The following is a 22,775-nucleotide window of genomic DNA, read 5'->3' as shown; positions in this document are numbered from 1 at the left end:
TGAAATACTAATGTAATAATTCACATAAAATTGAAATGAACATTTGTTTATTCCTGTCTAAAGAACAAGTTCATTTTTCATAAATATCAAAGCTTGTCATCATGAAAAAGAATAAAAAATTAGAAGAGAAAAGCCAGTGCCATTGATAGGCACTATGAATATGTTTCTGTTTTAGGACTAAACAAGTAGTGATTGTCCTGTTTTAGCACTGGACAATTGTGAACATGGATGCAATTATACACATCCCAGACTTAATAAATTCTACTTAAGACTTTGGGCCTGCAAAGATGGAGACATATGGTATTATTCAGAACAAGTTATCCCACTGACTTTGCTGGAAATGTCCACAGAATGTGAAGTTAAGCGTGCATACTTCCTTGCAGAAAAACACACTCAATCTTCATGTTTTCCATCTGAAACCTCATGAAGCCATGGGGATTAGAGCTCTCCCCAAATATTTTCTGGGTCTTTTTGTTGTCATCATATTGTTACTCAGTTCCTGCATTCTATTAGCATTCCCTTTTGTCTAGAATTTACTTGGCATCTCCCAGAGATTTTTGTTAACATCAGAACTAATTTCCATCACATCCACCCTCTCTCACAATAAAATTCCAAAGTGTCAAATGTCTGTCTCAAAAATAAAGCAGCAGTAACCACTAAATGAATACCTTGCAACTTTTCTGTCAAGCATTTCATCTTTTGATAATGCTGTTACAGCAAAGTAAATAATGATATTTAAGGATGCTTTTATTTTAATTAAAACAAATTATAAAATTATACCTTGAACATTTTTTTTCTTCAGTCTCATTTTCTTTCTTTTCCTTTTTTTTTTTTTCTTATATATATCTTCATCTAGAACTCCATACCTATGAACAACACTGAGCTTTTGGGCCAGGAAATGAATAGCACAAGGGAGACAGATATGAACTGTAGTTGTCAGTAAGGTTCTTGAGTTCTGACAACATATTTAATGGAAGGAATTCATGTAGCAGCAACATGTCATGGGAATTTCTTTAACATATCAGGTGACATGTCAAAAACACTCAGGGTTTGGTACAGATACTGAAACACAGGTATTTATGGCCATTTGGGTTCATTAAGGTGTAAAAAGTATCTTCAGAATACTAAGCACTTACATACAACTGGCAAGTAAGCACAGTCTCATTCTCTTTGGGATTGCAGCTTGAGTTGAGATGTGATACTGAATTTCTGATGTAACAAGATGTGCATATCTAGGCAACTGATTTCCACTCCTTTTCTCTCTGGACCCTTTTCACATGACACTTCCTACAAAGTTCTCTCAGCTTTTTCTAACTTGCTTTCATTGTTAAAGAAGCAACAGTTAAATCTTTAGCTGTATACATTCCTGATACTTATTATTTTCTATTCACCCTTTTTCTGAAAAAAGGGAGGGGTAAAGTGGGTAGTAAGATCACCAGATAATTTTCTGCTAATTTGCATTAGTAATTACTGTAGTTTCTCCAGTGAAACATTATGAAAAGTATTTTGCTTCTTACAAAATGTAATCAGTGGACACCAAATATCTCCAAGTCTCTTGTGAGATCTTAATCTTATCTTAAAACACAAAAGGAATGTTATTAGTTGTTTTGTCAGGAGTTTAAAGGTGTCCATTTCTTAAGGGATGGGATGTTTTTAGTTTGACAAAGTCTGAACTTCCCTGCTGAAGCACTTAATTTCTTTTGAGGAACTCACACTAAGAGGTCTGAGTGACCCAAACCCTATTTGTAATCCAGCCTATTAGAGGTAAGAGATGTTGCAGGTGTCTACACACATATTATAAATCAAGGCGTACTGAAGGACATAGGAGTTACAGGCATAACCAAAACAGATATTTCTAATCACAAATAAACCTGTTTCTTACACATGGAACAGGAATGCTAAATACAACTAAAGGGTGTATGACTTGAGATAGTTATAAAGTAAAAATGCTAGCCAGAACACTGACAACAGGTTAGTGAATTACACAGATTCACAGATTCTTTAAATAAAATGACTTATAAAAGACAAACTTCACTAGGAATTTCACTATGTGAATGAAGAAGTCTCCATTCTATCACTGGATTGATAAGAAACCTTTTCCTTCAGTGTTAGACATAGGGCACAACATTCATTTACAAGTAAAGGACTTACAGAATGACAGGGTGAGACATTGGCCCACCTGCACTACATACTACTCAAATTCTTTACTGAAGCTCAGAGGACTTCTGTGTATGGTGGCTCACTGTCATGGCTGTTTCACTTTTCATGCCATGCTCAGACACTAAGCCACTCACAACTGGTCTTTCTTAAATAAACTACAGAAGCCTTTGATCTTTTTTCTACAAGGCTTCCCAGAAGATATTGGCATCTACTTTATTTTTCAGACAACACTGATGGAATGAGATTTATGAATAACTTCTGTCCTCCAGTGCAATCTGGTTGTTAGCAGCTGAGCACATGCCATTCAATGGAAGAATAAGGATCAGCAATAGAAGTTTGTGACTTTCCTAAAACTTTGGGGAAAATATATTTTTCAAGGTGAGAACAACTGCTGGTGTAATCAACACAAGAAGGTTAACAGTTCCAGACGGAAGATTCCAATTGTGGTTGACACTAAGGCTGGATACATATAGTTTAAAAACAAACAAACAAACAAAAAGACTACCTTTAAATTCATAAGCAACTGTCATAGTTGGAGTCCCTACCTGAAGAGAACAAGGGTGGCTTTGATTCTGAAGACTGTGACTACTCTAATGTTATTGATTTAAGTTATGTGCTTCTTGATTTATATCTACGCACTATAACCCTCAGCAAAATCAGTAACGTGTATCACACATCAGTTGTTCCATGCTTTTTTTACAACATGTGGCATTATGTTCCGGAAACACTGAACTCAAAAACATTTCTCATACAGGTAGCACGTTTTATTTGTACGTCTGACCAAAATAGCTTGAAAGTATAAAAAAGTATTAAATGGCCTGAATTCCAGATGGCTTGCTTGCTCCATAAAGTAACAGTATCTGCTGAGATGACTGTGGTGGTGTAGTTCTTTTTCCTTACCAAATATACACAGAAGGAAGTTTTCCTCTGCTTTTTTGTCATCTTTACTGCTCTCTTATTTCATGACCTCTGAGTTAATCCTTCTATTCTTCCTATTAGCAAGTTTAAGCAGGCAAACTTCAAACAGACTAGCAATGGGTCACAAGGTTTAATGGGCATGTAGATAATCATCTAAATTACATTTCTGGAACTGATGGGCCAGACAGGCTTAGAGAGTAACTTTACCAGCTTTCACTGTTAATCAGCAAGGATTGTGTGTCTCAGTACGTATCTGCCTTTGCCTGCCTCCCTGAGGGGCTGGGACATACTGACTGATTAGCAAAGGCAGCTGCATTGGCTTTCTTCTCCCACAAAGTGTGTTATGGAGGCTGAAATGACTTGAAAGGCAAATGTGACCACAGCTCAAACACCAAGTGCTCTCTTCTCACCACTGTGGAATTGCTGGCCCTCCTTTTGCAGATTATGATACTCAGCACAACAGTTGTTGGCAATTTTCATGATCTGTTAACACTTAGGAAGGCTCATGCTGGAGGCTCTTCTTTCACATCTATTGTAGTATCACCAAGGGGAAAATTCAACAGGCTATTTTACATTTTCTGATGAATTTGAGAGCAGTGTATGAGGTGAACTGAAAAGAATACAGTAATTGAACTGTCAATAGTGAATGCACTGGATTTCAGCTTTGAAACGCAAACTGTAGAGGGATGGGTAAAGAGGAGAACTGTTCTCTGTAGGATATAGACAGCATTACAGCTACAGAAATAACAATGGATATATGCTGTAAAGCTGATTTTTTCAGTGAAGATACTCACAAAGCAAAATTAATATATCAGAACTGAGTCCCTTGTTTGTCTTATATTTGTGGTTGTGTTTTATACCTACCTTGATTCTAAAATGAACAAGAACAGTTGAGGATTGGCTTCCTGACTGGCAGAAGCTTGTCCTGCTGTTAGGCTGGTCTGTCATAGTAAATACTTCTCAGTGATTCATTTTTCTGCTTTTTAACAAGATGTTAAATAAATGCAAAGCCAGACCAATTAAACTATGATTAGCCACACCATAAGCTTTTACTGTGTTCTGTATGTGCAACATAGGCCAATACCAGCAACCCGTTCAAACAGTAAAAACTGTTTTATATTTTTATAATTCTATACAGAGAAGAATCTGATCAACCAGCTAAGAAGCTGCACAACTATATATTTTTGATTTCAGCTGAGAGCATTCTACAACAAGAAACTACTGAGGAACACAGCAAAATAATCAAGAATTTTTTTTTATTTATCTCTTTAACTTTTAGAAAGGAAGCTGGATTCTGACTTTCTGCAAGTTTTCCATAGATAGATAGATTGATCGATCAATCGATCAATCTATGGCCCCTGTGACCTAGGTACTACTGCTTCAGACTGGTGTTAGACAGACACATGAATTAGACTAAATACTTCTATGATTTTACTGTCTGTGAAGCACCATTTCTCATGCCTCTAAACAAGGGTGACTGAATTTCCCACTTTGTCTGGGACAGTCCCAGAACAAAAAGTCCGCTCTGTATTTTGAAAAAATCTTCAGGTCTCAATTTTGTTTCAAGTGCTCACTGAAGCAAGGGATTATCCCATTTCCCTACATTTGTGTGGCAACCTGAGGAAGTTACCTACACTTGGTGCCACAGCATCTTTGACTCTTTCTGTGAAAACAGAACTGGTCAAATCTTTATGCCAGATCTTGAAACCTATGACAGGATTTCAGTCATGTCACATCCTCTTTACCAACATAATACACGGAAATAAGATCTGAATTTCAAATATGCATTGTGAGCATACAGCCTGAAGAGCCGATAGCCTTTACACAGCCCAGCAATAAATCACTTCCGTCTCCATTGTTCCATTGTACTGTATGGCTGACTTGCCCAACTACCCTCCTTTCTTTTCTTTTACCAAATCAGAACTCTTAAGATTATTATTAAAAGACCATATGAATTATTAGGAAGACTCACAGAGTCATTGCTATGACTCATTAGTCATACTTTTCCTCATATCATCTTTGTAATAACCTATACCTGACACTACACATTACAGCTTTCTAATGGCACAATGTCACAGATAATTTCAACTAGGATCAGAAACAGATGATCAAAGCACAACTATTATTTTTGGAGATGTAATGGCAGGCATACCGTCTTCTCTGCAGACTGTTTTTTTTTGACTCTAGATCCAAATAGACTCCATAGAAAGACATTTAGTCATGTCAGATCCAAAGTACATTGAAATAAAGAGCAGTCTCTTCTAAGTTCAAATGGCTTGAATTAAGGATATTTTTTCTTTTCCTTTACTATTATGCATATCACAAAATGGCTACAGAAGCTGTTACTAAATACAAATGACAGTGTCAGGAACATCTCGGGACTAGAACAGCAGAGATGTATTTGCACGACTGTGACTAAGAAACATGCAACTTCTATGTGCCCTAAACCTGGTCCTAATCAGTGTTACCATGCACCCCTCAAAATATGCCTACATGGCATGAGAGAGAGTCTTGCAGATAGAATAAGCTCTGGTAGCAGAAGCCATGACACCAAATTAGCATGGAGCCAGCCTGGCCTGGGTACTGAGCAGCACCACCACTCTGTTCCCTGTTCCTGCCCCACCTTGCTCACAGCCAGCTCAAGTAACTCCACAGCACTGTGCTGCCACACCAGCAATTTCAAGAATGCCACCATTAACAAACAAAAATGTAGCTGAAGCACCTCAGAGCCTTTGTGTGTCACACAAAACTACTGAAGTTCAACCTGATAACAATAGCTTTTGTTCCTGTACAAACTGCAATGACCACTGATATATATATATATTTTTTTTTAAAAATGGATGTGCGTGCAGCATATAGTAATGTTATTGTGGATATTTTGTAAATACCTTTCCCATATTCCTGTACTGATTTGTCTGTGACTTATGAACTGTCATTCTGATCATGCTTGTAAAACACTGTGCGCTCTTGTACAGCGTTAGTTATCTCTAATTAATGAACTTTCTCTCCATGAATCAAGTACCCTGACAGAATACAAACACTGACACAGCCATTTAACCAAAATATAAGGTAAATACTTCAGCAAAGTTTCAGAAACTTTGGATAACCTTTTCTTCCTCCCCACCTTACTTCTATTACTGTACTTTCAAACCTGGCATTGTGCTTTCTAGAGCTAGGAAAAGAGAACTACTTATCTTGTACTTTTTTCTCCTATGTATGCAGCTCATACAAAGACTTCACACTTTACCAGGGAGTCATTTCTTATATCCTAATATTGCATAGTTAGAAATGGAAAAATTACAGCCTAGATTCTGACTCTCTAATTTAACATGGTTAATGTAGGCAATGCAAAGCCTGAAAAATAAGAGCCTGGCCTACCAGGGTGATTGAGATGGCCTCAGAAAGGTACCCTGTAATCAAGGGAAAACAACAGCTAGTAAAGTGTCCCTGAGAGTCTCCAGGTGAATCCTCTGCTTCTCTCCAGAGATCTGAGGTGCCTTCACAAAATGTGACTCAGTGCTCCCAGACACTGAGGAGGAAGGCGCTCAGAGCCAGCCAATAATCAGCACATTACACAGGGTGCGTCTCAAGGCTCAGGCCTGCATGCTTGGAGCTTCCTCTGTCTGCTCAGGGTCTAACTTCAGCAGTGCTCTACTGTAGGCCTGGGGCAGAAGGAAAAGACCTTTCTGTTGTTAGTCAGGCTGGGTTAGGATTCCCCCTAAGCACTCAGACTTTAGGATGCCTTAAGCTGGGGCAATTCAAACATGCGGCTCCTTCTTTTCCATCCACCAGGGCTCTGGCTATCAGGCCACCACATCTCCTGCCCTAGCTGGGCCACAATGCTGAAATGCATGGAGTAATCACCATTGAGGGGCGGGACAGGAAAGAGAAATAAACATAGAGAAGTCTGTATTACATGGAGCATTGTGAAAAAATTACTGCTACCAGCTCTCTAGAAAAATGTAATTGATTCCAATGGTGTTTCTGGGCCCATGTTATACCAAAATCATCCAAATTAAGAGCAAAACAGGATTATAAAATAAAACCAATTCCAAATATGTGGGATGCTTGCCTGATAACTTAAAACAAACAAAAATGCTATAGCTAACAAGAATTATATAAAAACAGCTTTTCTGATCAGCATTTCCAGAAACAGTACTCTCCCAGGAGCTGAATTCCCTACCCAGCATTTACTGTTGCCTGTCTCCTTTCACATTCACCCACAACGGTTCATTGCTATTATTTAAAAAGAAATTTAAATCCTGTGGTTAAAGGCAGGGAATCAAAAAACCCTGGGTCTACTCCAGTCTGCACTAGCATTCCTTTATGGGCTCATATATTTCTGTATCTACAGTATCTGTTTCTATAACACTGTGCCTGCCTTGGCATCCCCCCATTCTGCAACACCCTAGGGAGCAGATATTGCAAGGCATCCCTCTGGCTGCAACATCCAATCACACACCCCACCAGCACCGGTGGGATCTTGCTCACCAGTTGCAATCATACTGGTCATAATTCAACTCCCTAAAATTTTACTCATGCAGTTATGAGTGTCTATTCAGACGGTTCCTGGGAAGATTTTAATCTTCTGTATCTTTAATGTATCATGCATGCCCGCTGGATGACATAGATAATTGTATGAAGGGGGAGAACAGCCTGAACGCACAAGAGAATGGAATTGCTCTGTCAGGTGACAGTTTTGTTTCTCCCATAATAATATATTAGTGACATTCCTCTATGGCAGCATAATAGCAAAATAGCCCTCAAGTCAGCATTCACCTAAATTAGTGCCTACAATGGCGGGATGTTCTTAACACAGTATTGTGTTAAACTGCAAACATGCAGAAGACGGAAAAGAAGGTGAGAAGATGTTAAATCTTCTGTTTCTGAGGTAGAAGGTGCTGCAAACAACACTGGCTGGCGTTGTTAAAATCAATATTGATGGGAAGTGAGATCACTGCTGATTTAAGAAGCTCTTAACTACCAGACTGCTGCACAACAAAAGGGAACATAGGAAAAATGAAGGCTGAAAGCCGCCCAAACAATAGTATCTCTTAAGGAGCTAATTACTGTAGCAACTTAATACTTCTAGTTAATGATCATAAATGAAATAAGATTGATGGTGTCATCTTGGTCATTACTGGCTCCAAATTGTTGAATCACTGAATCAACATTCATGTGGCTTGTCTGAAAGCACTGCTGGCAAGTTGTCCCTCAGTGATCTGTGTAACACATCATTTCCTGTGTTCAATCCATCGTGATCATGACAAATGTAGCTGCTGCATGGAAACATCCGCTCTCTCCATTCTCTGACTGATACTGCTGGACAAGTTTCCTGGAGGGTATCTGGTATTAATCTTTTGTCACAGGTTAAACAGGAAACTTAGCTACATAGAGAAGAATAAGGGCAACTAATATAGAAATAGGAATGTAAGCAAAATGCGTTAAACTAGAAGATTATATGCTTTTCTCTGGGCAACTGGGCCCAAACTCTACTTAGTCTCCAAGTATGGGCTCTGTAATGTGGCATCCCCAAAATGCTGGAGACTATGATGATGGTCCTAGTCAGGCACAGACAGGACAAAGTTGTAAAGTAAATTTTCATTCCATCTTTAGAGAAAAAGACACCTAAATAGACAGCTACCATTTCTTTTGCTGGTTCTTCTCACATTTGTTCAGAGCCCAGCAAACATCTGACAGTGAAAAGTGATTGCAAGAACCCATGACTAGTAGATAGTGGTGCAGACTATGTATGAAGTAACTATGTAGGTGAAGGAAGTGAGCATTTGATTTCCAGAAAACAAACCAACAGTATTACATTAATTTCCCCAAAGAGACAGATCTATGCTCTGTTGAGCTTTCCAGACCTTCTTTTAAAGCAGTAGATATTGCCCACTGACCAAGATACCAGCCTGACACCAACACGCCTGATCCTGAGATCCAAAACAAGTTCAGCACAGAACAGCATAAATGTAGAGGAGATCCATCATAATGGTTAGCTGTTCCTCTGACTCATCTACAAAGCAATGTTTTAAATCATCACAAAAGTCTTTTTCATAATTAAGAAAATGTGGCAAGCTTTCTCTTTCTAATGGTATAGATGTTGACAGAGCCAGAATATGCTGATTAAAAAAACTATTTTGTTCTGGTACACACAGAAATTAACTCTCAACTTGAAAATAAGCTCATTGTATTTATTATTTACACCACCACCCTTCATATGCTCATAAAAACAATTTTAGGAACTACAAGTTGTGTTAGATTTAGATGCTTCTAAGGCTTCACCTTCTGCTTATAGCAAGGGGAGATTATCCATCCTTTATCTTTACATACTTTAAAATGCTTCAAATAGTTATTAAGCTTTGGTGAGCTGTCGTCTGACTATGAATATTTAGGAAAATAACTTACTATTTCAGCAGCTGTTATGCAAGTGAATTCACTCACTAATATTGCCCAGAATACCTAATGGAACAAAATTTAGCTATATGTTTCTGTCAGGACAGATACGCCATCAAAATAACTTGAAATCGCTCCCCTGAAGTTAATTGAACCAAACTGTTATACAGCAGCTGAAGATATAACCTTTCCTTTTATGCCATTCTCTTTGTATTAGTTCTTTAATAATTTTGTGGCTTTTGACTCCGGTTTAACAATGCATTGTTTGCTACATATTTGCTCCTCTGGGTTATAGGAGCACTGCTTTATGTTTCCTAGTGAATGGCTTTAGGTATACACACACGAAGTATTTATGCTTTATTTAATAGATTAATAGCAATGCAAGTGTACTTCTAGTGTATAGTGTGTTTTTACCAGCAAATCACATCTGCAATGTCTGGACATGAAACTCTTGTTTATTTAAAGTCATCTCTCTGGTTTTCTCTGTACAGCTATAACTTCTCACTCACAGGAGCTTTCAACCCAATGTCGGTGTGAATTTCTTTCACATCACACAAATAAAGCAAAAGCTGACTTTAGCAGCACTCACTGCCACTCTTCTCAACCCAATTGCTCATTCGTTCACCTATCTCTTCCATTATGCTAGTACAGAAAGACTGGGAACCTTATCCTAGAAAATAGCCCATTAAAAAATGAAAAGAAAAAAAGAAGGTCTCCCATCTGGTTCATGCATAGCTGCAGGCAAGGAGAGAGATGCTTAAGTTGGCATTGCTCTTGGAAAAGATGACTGTCATACCGTGCTCTCGCCAGTATTTATGATGAAAATTTAAAGTAGAGACCTGAGTATTTCAGTTCTAAGAATGCGTGGGATTTTTGCTTGTCCCAGCCAATCCCTCCATGAAATCACAGTTACCATTCTAGACTCCATGACAGCTAAAAACTCTAGATTAACAGTTATGCTAATAATTTTCTTTTAATAGGATGTTACTATTTAATCAGAAGGTATTCTTTTGAAGAAAGCATATGATTTTCTTTATATTTTCTAACACAATTAGGAAGCTTTAGAAAAATAAGCAAAAGTAAAACTGTGGACTCTATTTTTATTTTTTTTAAGTTTGGGGTATTTCTGTTGAGAAAAATAAATTAAGAATATCAGAAAAAAAATCCTCACTGGCTTCTAGATCTGAGAAAACTAAAGAATGAAAGGCATGACGGCACATATAATGGACATTGTTTTATTCTTTGAAGGGGAAGTAAACTACTTTTGCAAATAAGATACAATCTGTTGATATGATTAGGTTGTATTCTCAGTTCCAGAGATGCACTTTCTGTGTGTCTTCAAGCAAGATGAACCCAGAACTTTAAGAAGGTTGGCTGCTGCAAAACCTAAAAGTCTGCATATGGCATGAACTAAGGACAGAAGATACGTGTGGTTTGTAATGATGGTCACACTGAATGTAATGCAGCCAAGAGGAAATAAATAAGAGACTAATGTGTTTCAAGCCTGTCCTAAACAAAGTTCTTTGTTTCTCTCCCAAGCTTCTTTTTTTCTTTTTTTCTTTTTTCTTTTATGGACATTATTTAATAACTACAAGGTTCTTTGGTTCTTTGAAATCTTTGTATAAAAGCACTAAGAAAAGAGTTCATGTTGACACAATAGTTGACACAATTTTTACATATACTATCTGGTATGAAAAGCATTTTAACTGTAATAGGGCAGTCAAAAATTAAGTAAAAACTTTTTTTTTTTTTTTTCTCTCAGGAGATCTCTAACTTGAGCTAAAAAAACTTGTAGCTCAATCTGAAAACATTCCCACACCTTACATAAAAGAAATCATTATCTTGTTGCTGGCATCTTGTTGCCACCTCTATTACAGCAATTTGGTACACAGTCAACAATCCTATGTACGCATCTTGTATCAGCTCTGTTGGACTTCTTACGCTCTCTGTACTCTAGGAAGGGAATATAATGAAAGTTTCTATGAGCATATAAAAGTTAATAGTACTTCAGAATAAGGTGTTTTCCTATAAAAAATCAGGAAAGATTTTAAGGCTGCTCTCCTGTATCTTCTTTCTCTCAGACCTGAGAAAGGTGTAGAAGAGGCTGAGCATCTGTAAAACACACTCTACTGGACTGACTCTGGAAGGTACTTTTTCAAGTTTTATGCAAATGCACAGACAAAGGGGATGATACACACTATGGCTAGAAAATATAATGTTAACTATCCATTGCTCATAATGGAAATGCAAAACCAAATTAGAGACTGTATTACTGAAACACACACAGACACACAAATAACAAGTGGCAGCAAGACACTGCAAGTACAAGGGGTTACAGTGTCAAACAAGGTTCCCCAAGCATATTATATGTTATTATCCATAACTCCAGCTATGCAAAGAGTAACAATGAAAGAGGTAGCATTCACACATTTCAAGTGAGGCATAGTTGAATCCATTTTAATTTTAAAGAGGCACTGCAAGAAAGAAAAAAAATTGTCTGTCCTTTATGACAGCATGTCAGTAGCTCTGGGATCTTTCACTTTAGGGTAATATTGAAAACCCTGCCTTAAGAGCTCCCTGCTTTTCCTGCTCACTTTGTATTCTGCCTATCTTGGTGTCACAGCTTCACAGGACATAATGAAATGGACACTTACTTTGAATACTATCAACAATTCCACAAAATTAAGGTAAAGCACCAACCAATAACCTTTCTAGCTGCAGCCCAAGCAATACTGTCAGAATACAGATCACAAAACGAAAGGGAACCAAAACCACCAAAGGTGCTATGGTGATGCCACAGTTTATCCCCCACTAATTTGGTTTTAATGAGGATATTATAGCTACTATCAAAAAGGAGAAAGGACAGTATTTTTGTCCTTTTAGAGGCTGCAAGGCTTCGAACAGCACACTTCTTAACTCAATAGCTTTGAAATTAATCCAGGATTATTCAACTGCATGAGAATCGTTAGAAGACTGGAAACATCCCGCGCTCTGTCTTTTTATTGTAGCCTTCCTTATAGTATCAGCTTGCAGTGAAACCTGAATATCCTAATGGGATTAAACATAAAAAGAAAGTCAGGAAAAAGAGTCTCTGGATTAGAATTTTAACTGAAGCCTTCTGTGAGAAAGACCACATCACTATCAGTGACCTTTCTCTCCTGATGTGCGATCCCAGTTGTGCCTAGTCAAGTGTCCAAAGGAGGCTCCATCAGTTCACGCTGTATTTATCCTTTTGCTCCTAAAACAGGTGTCTTGTTACTAAGAGAACAAGCACTCATGCCACTGATAAGGGTGTATTAATCCACCCTGCAAGAGCACATAATGTTCTCTGGTATGAAAAGCAGAATGTAATGATGCTATTTAAGACATGAGCTTTCTATTGATAAAAACAATCACTTCAAGTAAAAGGCAATAAATTCTGTCCTAGCAAATAGGAAAAAGGAAAAAAGTAGGCTTTTGAATGTTTTAGAATGTCATTTCTATCTACAGCTCCAGCCTTCATTTGTTTTTGAAATGCATTCTCTGATAAGTTTGCCTTTAACATATCTGAAAAAAAGTTTTTTTTTGTTTTTTTTTTTTTGTTTTTTTTTTTAGAATCTTACACTGTATCTTCAGAGACCTCATTAGATACCACAAGAATGCTTTTCATCTCATTTTTACTCTAAACTCCTGAAGTCCTCCTTAGTTTTGAACAATTATATTTAATTAGAGAGCAGTTACTCATAGATAAGCAGAAAACCAACCTCAATCAAAAGAAACTTCTAAAACACTTTTCATTTTTATCATTCTAGATCTCTTTACCTTGACAGTACTTCAAAGATTCATACTCAGTCTCATAAATACTATCATAAAACTTTAACAACAGTGTAAACTCCAGTGTGGGAGGATGTGTAAGAGCTTGAATTTCTATTTCTCCATCCAGATACATGCTCCAAACTGGGTGACAAGAGGGGCTTTCCTCACATCTACCCAGGTACTGTGTTTTCGTACTAATGTAACACCAGCTCAGTTTACTGCTACTCTCCTGGAAGCTAGCCAATGTTACACCAATTTGCAAGGAAGACACAAGAGAACTAGGAAACTATGGATCTGTTAGTCTCAGTACCTAGAAAAGTTATAGAGAATATATTCTAGGTGCTGTTGAAAGGCATTTAAAGAACAAAGCTGTTATCAGGCATAGTCAACCTACGTTCACAAAGGGAAAGTCCTGTCTTAGTAATTTGATCTTCTACGATAAGATCTCCAGCTTGGGTGGATGAAGGGAAGGCAGTGGATGTAATCTTTCTGGATTTTAGTGAAGACTTTGATACCATCTACTCACAGTATCCTTCTGGACAAATTGTCCAACTGTGAGATGAACAAGTACATGTTACAATGGATGTTGAACTGGCTGAATGGCAGAGCTTAAAGGGGATGGGGCTGCATCTAGCTGGTAGCATTCCCCAGGACCCCGTTCAAGGGCCAGTCCTGTTCAACATTTTGATCAATGATCTGGTTGCAGGAGATGAATGCGTCCTCAGCAAGTTCACTGATGATCCTAAACTGGGAGCTGCTGTTGACTCTGTCAAGGGACTAGAGGCCTTGCAGAGGGACCAGATACATTGGAGCATTGGACAATCAGCAATGGCATGAAATTCAACAAGGGTGAATGCTGGGTTCTGCACCTGGGATAAAGCAGTGCTGTACACAGGTACAGACTGGGAGACAAGTGTGTGGACAGCAGTCCTGCAGAAAGGGATCTGGGGGTGCTGGTTGACAGCGGGCTCAACACAAGCCAGCAGTGTGCCCTAACAGCAAAGGGGGCAAAACACATCTTCAGATGCATTAAACACAGCATAGCCAGCCAGTCAAATGAGGTGATTCTCCCTCTATGTTCAGCGTTGGTGCAGCCTCACCTTGAATATTGCGTGCAGTTCTGGACTTCACAATATAAAAAGGATAATAAGATACTTGAATGCATCTAGAGGAGGGCAACAAATCTGGTAAAAGGGCAGGAAGGCATGTCCTATGAGGGGAGGCTGAGGATGCTTGGGTTGTCTAGTCTGAAGAAAAAGAGGCTGAGGGATAACTTCTGTAACTTCTGTATAATATACATACATTCTGTATGATAACTCTGTAACTTCTTCAGGAGGGGAATTCGAGAGGGAGGTGCTGATCTCTTCTCCCTTATAACCAATGACAGGATACATGGGAATGGCACAGAAATGAGCCAGGGAATGTTCAGACTGGATAGTAAGAATAAATTCTTTACTGCGAGGGTTGTCAAACACAGCCCTTCCACTAGGAACAGGCTTCCTAGTGACTGTTCAAGATCCATTTGGATAGTGCCCTTATTAAATGGTTTAATTTTTGGTTAGCCCTGAAGTGGTCATGCAGTTGGACTTGATGATCTTTGTAGGTCCCTTCCAATGGAACTATTATAATTATAACTCAAATTCTTTTTTTTTTTTTTCATTCTAATTCACACCCAAGGTGTAAGGCTAATTGTGTGCATGTTAACAGAAATCTTAAATATTATATGTTTTGATTATTGTTTTAATACTGTAGCAACTAGATTACTAGATCTAGTGCTGTGTGAAGAAAATGGTCCTTGACCTTTTGAGCTAGTAAACTGAGTGTAAAATAAGAGTCTACAAATGAGTAGAGTGCTAGACTCACCATAATCAGGTATTCAGATCAGTAGTCAGTAGGCTGTGATTGCTGTGTATATTCTACCTGACATTTCTGATTTGCAGATTGAGAAAATTATTGTTAACACACAATTTGCTATCAACTTTTATAATCTCTTTGGCTCATATTGTAAGCTTCGGTGCTTCACAATAAAAATAAAGTTTAAAAAAAAATAATGGTTACTGGTTACAGTAACGTCTTCTGTAGTAATAGAAAGGAACTGGAGAAGGAGAATAGATTTTACAAAAGGGATATATTGATACACAAAATAAATAAAGATAAATAAAGACCGGATTATACACCTGATATGAAAATGGATGACAGCTTCAACTCTGCAGTTTTGAAAATCCTGCTTCCTTGTTGCTGAATTAACTGTGATGAAACATAGTTTTCCTGGATCTTCTAATATTTAGAATTAAGCCAAAAAATCTTTTATTCAGTCTAAAATCCCACAGCTAAAAACACTGCCCTTGCTTATTATTTCATCATATTACTTCCTTTGAACTAAATGGCTTGTCTTTATCCGCTGTGTCAAGTATGAACTTTTAGTCCTCAAGTTTTGGAATCCAAACAGCTTTGCTCCAGCCTATGTCCAGGGTTTTCCATTTTATGAAAATTCATTTTTTTATCATAGTTTCAGTAACTGAAAACTTCACTTCCTTTCATTTTCTTACTTCCAGTTTTGTGTCTAATTCAGTTTAAGCTCCCCAAGGTCCCCCAAAATCCCCTCCTAAGCCCTATGGGATAGACTCTCACCATTTTTTCCCTTCAAGAGACCCATTGCTTTCTAAGTGTTGTTATTTGTTAGAAGTAATTTATTTGTATACACAAATTTGTATTTGCATAAATGGGATCTAAGCAGCAATCATCCCTTCCTTTTGAATAATCAGCGTTTTTTTGTTTGTTTGTTTCTCTTTTTTCCATTGTGTCTATCAGTCTTCTAGAATAAAAACTTTTCATTCATAGATCTTATAGCAGTATTTGTCCTGAACAGTGACACAAATGTGCCAACATCATAGATATCTTTGTTGGTAAAAGAATTTCCATGGCTCCAGTGTCACAGATAGTTATAGAAACAGCAGTCTGCCCACTGTGTGGTACTGACAGACTGTTCTCCTACAAACTAACAAGAGCTCTCTGATGGGTAAGATTTTGGCTGACCAAAGTAAGGATTAATTGACCTGGAGCTCTCAAATGCAGGCTAACTGTAACAAGTAGTTAAGCTGGAATTACTTTTTATAGCCCAAAAGTTGTGTAAATATTTGTGTAAAAAATTGTGTTTCATACAATTATAGCATTTAGAACTCAGATTCTAATCTCACCAGAGCTGACATTACACTAGCTTAGGCCCATGTACCCTAGTTTACACAGAAAGCAGATAAACTCAATATTAATTTGTGTAGTAAAAGAAAAGAGAGACAATACCTGCACAAAACCACATATCATGTAGTCATCAAACAAAGGCAGACTAGGGCGGTCCTCCCGATAAATTGTGATTTTGTAGCTGCTCACAACCTGAGGGTTGGGTTGCGAATCATCTGTTACAAGAACTGTGACTTTGTTCAATCCAAGGCCAAGTGGGTAGTTAGCAACACTGCAAGGCAAAACAGGGAAGTGGAATTAACACTAAAGAAACAAAGATTTACACTGTGTTGCATATGGCAGCTAAACTTTACTTGTTCCTTGAGGCTTCTATTTCTAAAATTTTCTTTCTCTGACAAAATACATATGGTTTTACACTAACAATAAAAATAAAAAAGTGTAAATTAAGTTTTGCAAAAAGAATTTTAAATTCTTCAAGATAAAATACTGACAGTGACACTTAGTGAAAACAGCTGCAGTAGCTGTGGCAACAATTTTGACATGAAATCTGTGAATGAAGGCACTAAGGACAATAATTCCTGGCAGGTTCAAGTCAGTGGTAAAGTCAGCAGGGAGACAAGCAAGACTAGAAGTGTCAGCTAGACATAGAAATTGTTCACTAGCCAAGCATGATGGAGTCCCAGACAAGCTGTTCAGTGTGACATAAAAGAACAAAGCTTGACTGTGCTCTTCTTCCCTTTGCAGTGAAACAAGAAATGCTGAAAGACACAGAACCTGCACATGCAGAGCTTTTAATGATCAGTGGAAAGGACATAAAGTTATTCTGTTTTCCTTTTACAAGGAAGAACTCTCTTTTTTTTTCTTTTTTTTTCTTTTTTTTTCTTTCTTTCAGATTTTTATTATATTGCTTATACAGCTGTAACAGGTATTAACATTAAAATGCTAAAAATTGCATAGCAGAACTTTATGGGAGCTTCTTTTTCAATCATAAATAAAGACTGTTTTTTTATTGAAAATACGGGAAGCATATTAGGTATAAGGTCATCATCAATTGTACAGACCAGCACTGGTTGACTGATTATTAGCAGACATTCTAAGTTAAAGTGTCTGCTTCACAGTCAGTCAAAATTGCACAGGCACTTTATGCCATGAAGCAAAACTAGCTTAGTAATTGCTTGGGTGTTTTCTCTCAAGTGAATCCCTGTCCCTGCTCTCTCTTTTAAATGTCCCCTGATCAACATGGAAATCTTTTACTAATGGCTAAGTACATAGGCCAGTCCTTTAGTTCTAAGCTATCTGGCACAGATAAAAAAACACTTCTTGCCTTCCCAACATCCAAAAGCAGGGTGGTTTGGCCCAAAATGCCTACTGGGAACAGTCTCCAGCACACGCTGCTGTTTTTGAGATGGATGGCTGGGAAAGCCAAAACTGTGCCAAGGACCACAGTAGCAATTAAAGACCATGGCTGATCATGGGTCGTTGCTCAAACCAGATGTTTACTGATGACTGCTCTCAGCCCTATCCTGCAGCTTTATACTGCTCTAAAAGGCTGGATAAGCTGAGACTCATCCTGATGATGACACCTTACTAAGTGATTCTGCTGAACATGGATCAAGTTGAATGAATACACTTATTTTCTCTTCTGGTCCCACCTCACCTAAGCAGACTGTAGATCCATGTAAGCAGACTGCTGGCAGAATGAGCAAGCCCAGCAGAGCAGTAGTGTAGACCACAGTGCAAAATCGAGACTTCAATATGAAAACTCATATTCATTGCTGTTCTTCTGTGTGCAGTGTAAGGATGTTGTGTTCCCACCACAGCTGGACTGTGACTAGAGAAGCTGGGGAGACATTTGTAACTGTGAACTGCATAAAGCTAGGGCTAATTATGGTTTGACAACATATTGGCATTGCCTTCAAGACATTGACAAATAGATAAAAACATCAGAGTGTTGAAATCCCTTTGACTTTCCTGTGACTAACATCAAAGTATTCAGTGCTTTTGGAAGCACAAAACAATTCTGTAATATTCTGATATATTTCCAATGTTCACAACACTTTTACCTTTTATGTGCATATTTTGTTGTGCATACCTTGGTCCTTTCTTCTCATCGAGGTGTACTTGGCATTGACAGTTAGAAGGTTCTGCTCCAATTTTCACTGTTACCATGTCAAATGGGACTTCTGCGTAGTATTCCTTGATCTTTGGGTTAAACTGAGGGTTCAAATCCAGCTGTGGACTGGTGAAGATCTGCCTGATATGAGATAGGGTATCTTTATCTGTTCCAAGAAGGCATCAAACAAACAGACAAACAAACAAAAACAACCTGTGAAATGTATGAACATTTATAAGTAACATGCAACTTCTGGCAGATTAATAAAATGCACAGTGATAAGATTTTTACTACCTGATCACTCTGAGATTGATAATTCTGCTACAAGGTCTTAATGGATGTTGTATTGGCACTTGAGAGAAATTTTCTGACCCTGAAGGGCTTTTAATCATTCAATGCCCAATGACTAGTTAAAGCCAGAAAATTGAAGTCTGAGTAAGCCTTTTAGAATGCAAGGATTAGTTCTGGGAGATCCCGTCTCCAGTTGGTTAACTGGAACTCAAAGAAAGTTAGGCCAAAATTCATAACCTACTTAAGTACCAGCCTGTATACAGGGTTTATGTACATGTGTAATTGCCAATAAAAATCAAAACATGATAGATGTATTATTACTGTTCATAAGAAAAGTCACATGGAGATATCTAGACCCATGGGGTCATTTATAGTACAGCTAGAAGCATGATTTATTAAAATTCCTAAATCAAAAATTCCGACTACTTCCTTGTGTATGAAATCTCCACAATCAGATCCTATTTGCTCAAACGTATCCTTTATTTTGTAGTGTCTGCCAAATGACTTCTGAGAATAATTATTTGCTGGCAACTCACTTATGACAAATATTTTAATCCAACCTATTGAAATAAGATTTACAGAACAATTACACATTCAAAATTTTTTTCCACATATATTCTCTAGCATGTGTTTAAAACTGAGTATTTCAGAAACTACTCCAGCCAGGAGACTCTCTCTATAATATCTGAACAAATCTGGTGGCTTAAAACACTTTTTAAAATGCCATAACATAAAGGATGCATTTCTGCATGAGCCTTTTCTACCTTAGTATCAGTCTTGGGAAACTAAACAGGGCAAGTTCTGTTCTGTCTTGTGTAGATTAAAATGTAGAATCAGTTATTTCAGTGAAAGAACAGCATTTGGAATAGATTTGCAGGGGAATAGAGGTTCACAAGTTGACATAAATTATTAAATAAGTACTGAATATATGTCAGCATAAACAGCTCCCCAGATACTGTATGCATTACCTAGAGGATTGTCTCACTAATAGCTTAGAACTGAGGAGGAATTTTCAAAATAAAATTAGATATCTTCAAAATAAAATGGCAAGCAATCAGAATGGTGATGTGACTCAGCCAGCCCAACAGCATTTCTGGCCTCTGACTGATACAGGAGTTCCTGGAAGCATGGTAAAATCAATAATGGAGAGGAAATGAGGCTGATTGGGTAGAAAAGCCTTTCCTCTGCAGAGCAATTTCATATTTATCAAATGACTGCTGAGACAACATGTCAATGAGGAAGGCGGCAGAAAGCACTGCTCCCACTAAAGACAGCAGCACTACAAACATGTACCTAGGAAAATTCTTCTTCTCTTAAGCAGGTCTTTAAAATCTCTGGACTGAAGAGTGGCCTGATATAAGGTTGATTCAATTTCATGCAAGTTTAAAGGCTATTTCACAAAAACAGATGTATGCTAAAGTTCTTGGAAATAAGGGGCAAAAGCTTACTGAAGCACATCAAAGAATCAATGAGTGCTGGAATATGCACATTAATAAGCATGCACAGAAATGTTAACTTTGTGCTTGAGGCTTATTTAACATTACAGCCTAATCATTGAGTGATTATAAACACTATTTTAAAATGTTCCTTTATTATGTAACAGCCCACAGATACTCCATTATACTCCATTCACTGAAAGGTTATACAGAAAAAAAAAAAAGAAACAAAAAAAGCAATAAATGTATTCAAGTAATCTCTCTTTTTCCTTCCTAGTGGTCTAGAAAGCCCTTGACTTACCATAACTGCATTGTCTTTCTTTATTCTTACTGGAATAAAACAATGCTGAAAGATAAACAGAAACAATTAACAATTTTATGCTCTAAATTTATGCCTGGATCACAATTCTATAGGAAAAAGAGCTCTTATTTTGTTAATTATAGAAAATACAGTATACTTTTATTTATTTCAGTGTCAGATTTTGCTTTAGGCTCATGAACATTGTTTATCATCTCAGCAGAACACTTAAGAACATAAGGAAGAAATTGCTCTTTTGTGTGTAGTAAGCCAAGATCTCCCAGCTTGAATGCAAACTAATGTAATCTAAATTATATATATTGTCAGAAGTGGCACAAATAGGAAAGACATGCAGTATATAAAAGATCTTACTCTGATTCCTTACCTTCATGATTCTTCCTCAGGTTAAAAGGAAAGTTTTGCTTAGGTCTTGCATTTTCTTGAGAAGAATTCCTGTCAATTCAATAGCAGACATATTTCTACATGAATGGAAGGAAGAAAATCCATGGAAAATTTTTCAGAAATTTCTATATGGCAACCCATGGCACATGGTATGTTAATATGGAAAGATTTATTGTCTGGATTCCTGTTCCCAGCATTAGCAATATTACCTGAATGAATGTGATAGAAAACATACATTCTACAATAAATTATAGTAAATAACATGAAAAAAAATAAAAACAGAAATAAATTTAAAAAAAAAAAAAAGTTGAATTGCTGGGAAAAGTGAATATCGCCAAGAATAAAATAACCTGTGCCATCTTTCTTAACTGTTTTATGCAGCTTCTTGTATATTCTTGAGGTTAAAGTTAGACTTTGTTCAAAAATAATTAAATAAGAATGAAGGCTTGTGTCGTGGTGAATATCTGTATTGAGGTTAGCATGACTTTATATAAAAGAATATCTATGTGTTTTGCTTTGTTTGCTTATTCAGCCAAACACATGACCAACATCCAGATTATATATATAATTCGTACTGCAAAAAAAAGGAAACAAACACAAGCCATTTGCAACTATTCATTAGCATGTTAGTGGCTCCTAGTTTGCTAACTCTGCATTTATTTTCCCTTTCATATAAAATTTTGGGAGCATAGAACAAGAAAAGCAGCAGGCCTTTCCAATCCATATACTGGACCCTGGCTGATAAGGTCTTTACAGAGATCCAGTATCATTTCTTAAAGGTTTCAGATGCTTTTCTTCCAGTGTTTCCTGTAAAAGTACTCGTAAAGCAGTTTCTTCCCAGGTACTGTCCATTCAGTTTTAATTTTGAAAGATGTGAGGTCACTGTCTGTGACAGGCAAGGGAGGTGGTGAGGTTCTATGCAAGCAGATACTGATGTTTCAGTAAGAGCTGCTGAAAGCAACAGTAAAATCCATCATGGTAAAAGGTAAACTGTCAAATGCTAAAACAGAGGTTTCTGCATTACCACACTGAGATAAGGGAAAAAAAAAAAAAAGTCTCCTGGCAGATGTTTGTGTCTGTATGTGTATGAACACGTAGTTTTGACATCTTGCACTGTCTAGACACCACCCTTTTTCATGCGCATTCATGACCTTCTTCAAAGGAAGCACTTAACAAACTATTAGAGAGTTTGTTTTCTGAGTTATAAGTCATTTATATACCTCTTTTTGTTTGCCAAGGAGTTAATGGCTAACACCTCTCAAATAAGATTTTTTTTCCTTTCCACTGTTACTTAGTGTATTATATTTTTTTCCAAATCTTGTTGTAAAGTGAAAACAAGATGTCTTAACTCTAGGAAAACGCTAGGCTTTGGTTTAGCCAGAGCACACCAAAGGAGCATGACAACCATCACTGCTGCAAGGCCCCAGCTCCTAAAGGAACTGTGTGACCTCTATGTGTCAATTCTGTAAAAAGATTGTGATTATCATTAGGCAATACTAAGAGACATATAATAATTCTATAGTAATAATAATATTATATAATAATATAATAATATATAATATATTCTATATTCATATAATAATTCTATTACAACAAGATATCAAAATGTAATATTTAGAAACAGTATTGCAGAAAGATACTCAGATTACTGTATTTTCTGCTGAAGACTTAGCTTTTTAATTGTTTTCCATTCTCCAAGCTTCTCCCAGTCAGCAGGACTGAGGAACAGTGCAGTTATGAAGATCTTCCTCAGACAGAAAGTCCTGCA

General features: G+C 37.2%; 1 protein-coding gene across 2 annotated transcripts in view; it reads right to left on the bottom strand.

The window, feature by feature from the left end:
- CPED1 (cadherin like and PC-esterase domain containing 1) overlaps window positions 1-22,775 on the bottom strand; it is a gene marked incomplete at its 5' end in the record, with an annotated part of 146,404 nt that overhangs the window by 51,349 nt on the left and 72,280 nt on the right. The window contains 4 exons of one of the 2 annotated variants that reach the window (XM_084291203.1): window positions 16,570-16,738; window positions 18,560-18,746; window positions 20,609-20,653; window positions 20,991-21,058. In XM_084291203.1, the coding sequence (XP_084147329.1) occupies window positions 16,570-16,738; window positions 18,560-18,746; window positions 20,609-20,653; window positions 20,991-21,058 (469 nt within the window). The remainder of the gene's footprint in view (window positions 1-16,569; window positions 16,739-18,559; window positions 18,747-20,608; window positions 20,654-20,990; window positions 21,059-22,775) is intronic. The other variant, XM_084291204.1, reaches the window with a different exon arrangement.

This window comes from Netta rufina, assembly GCF_964035555.1.
Source record: "Netta rufina genome assembly, chromosome: 1".
Classification (NCBI taxonomy): Eukaryota; Metazoa; Chordata; class Aves; order Anseriformes; family Anatidae; genus Netta; species Netta rufina.
The sequence above is the reverse complement of the archived record's forward strand: the minus strand, read 5'-3'. Positions and strand labels throughout refer to the sequence as shown.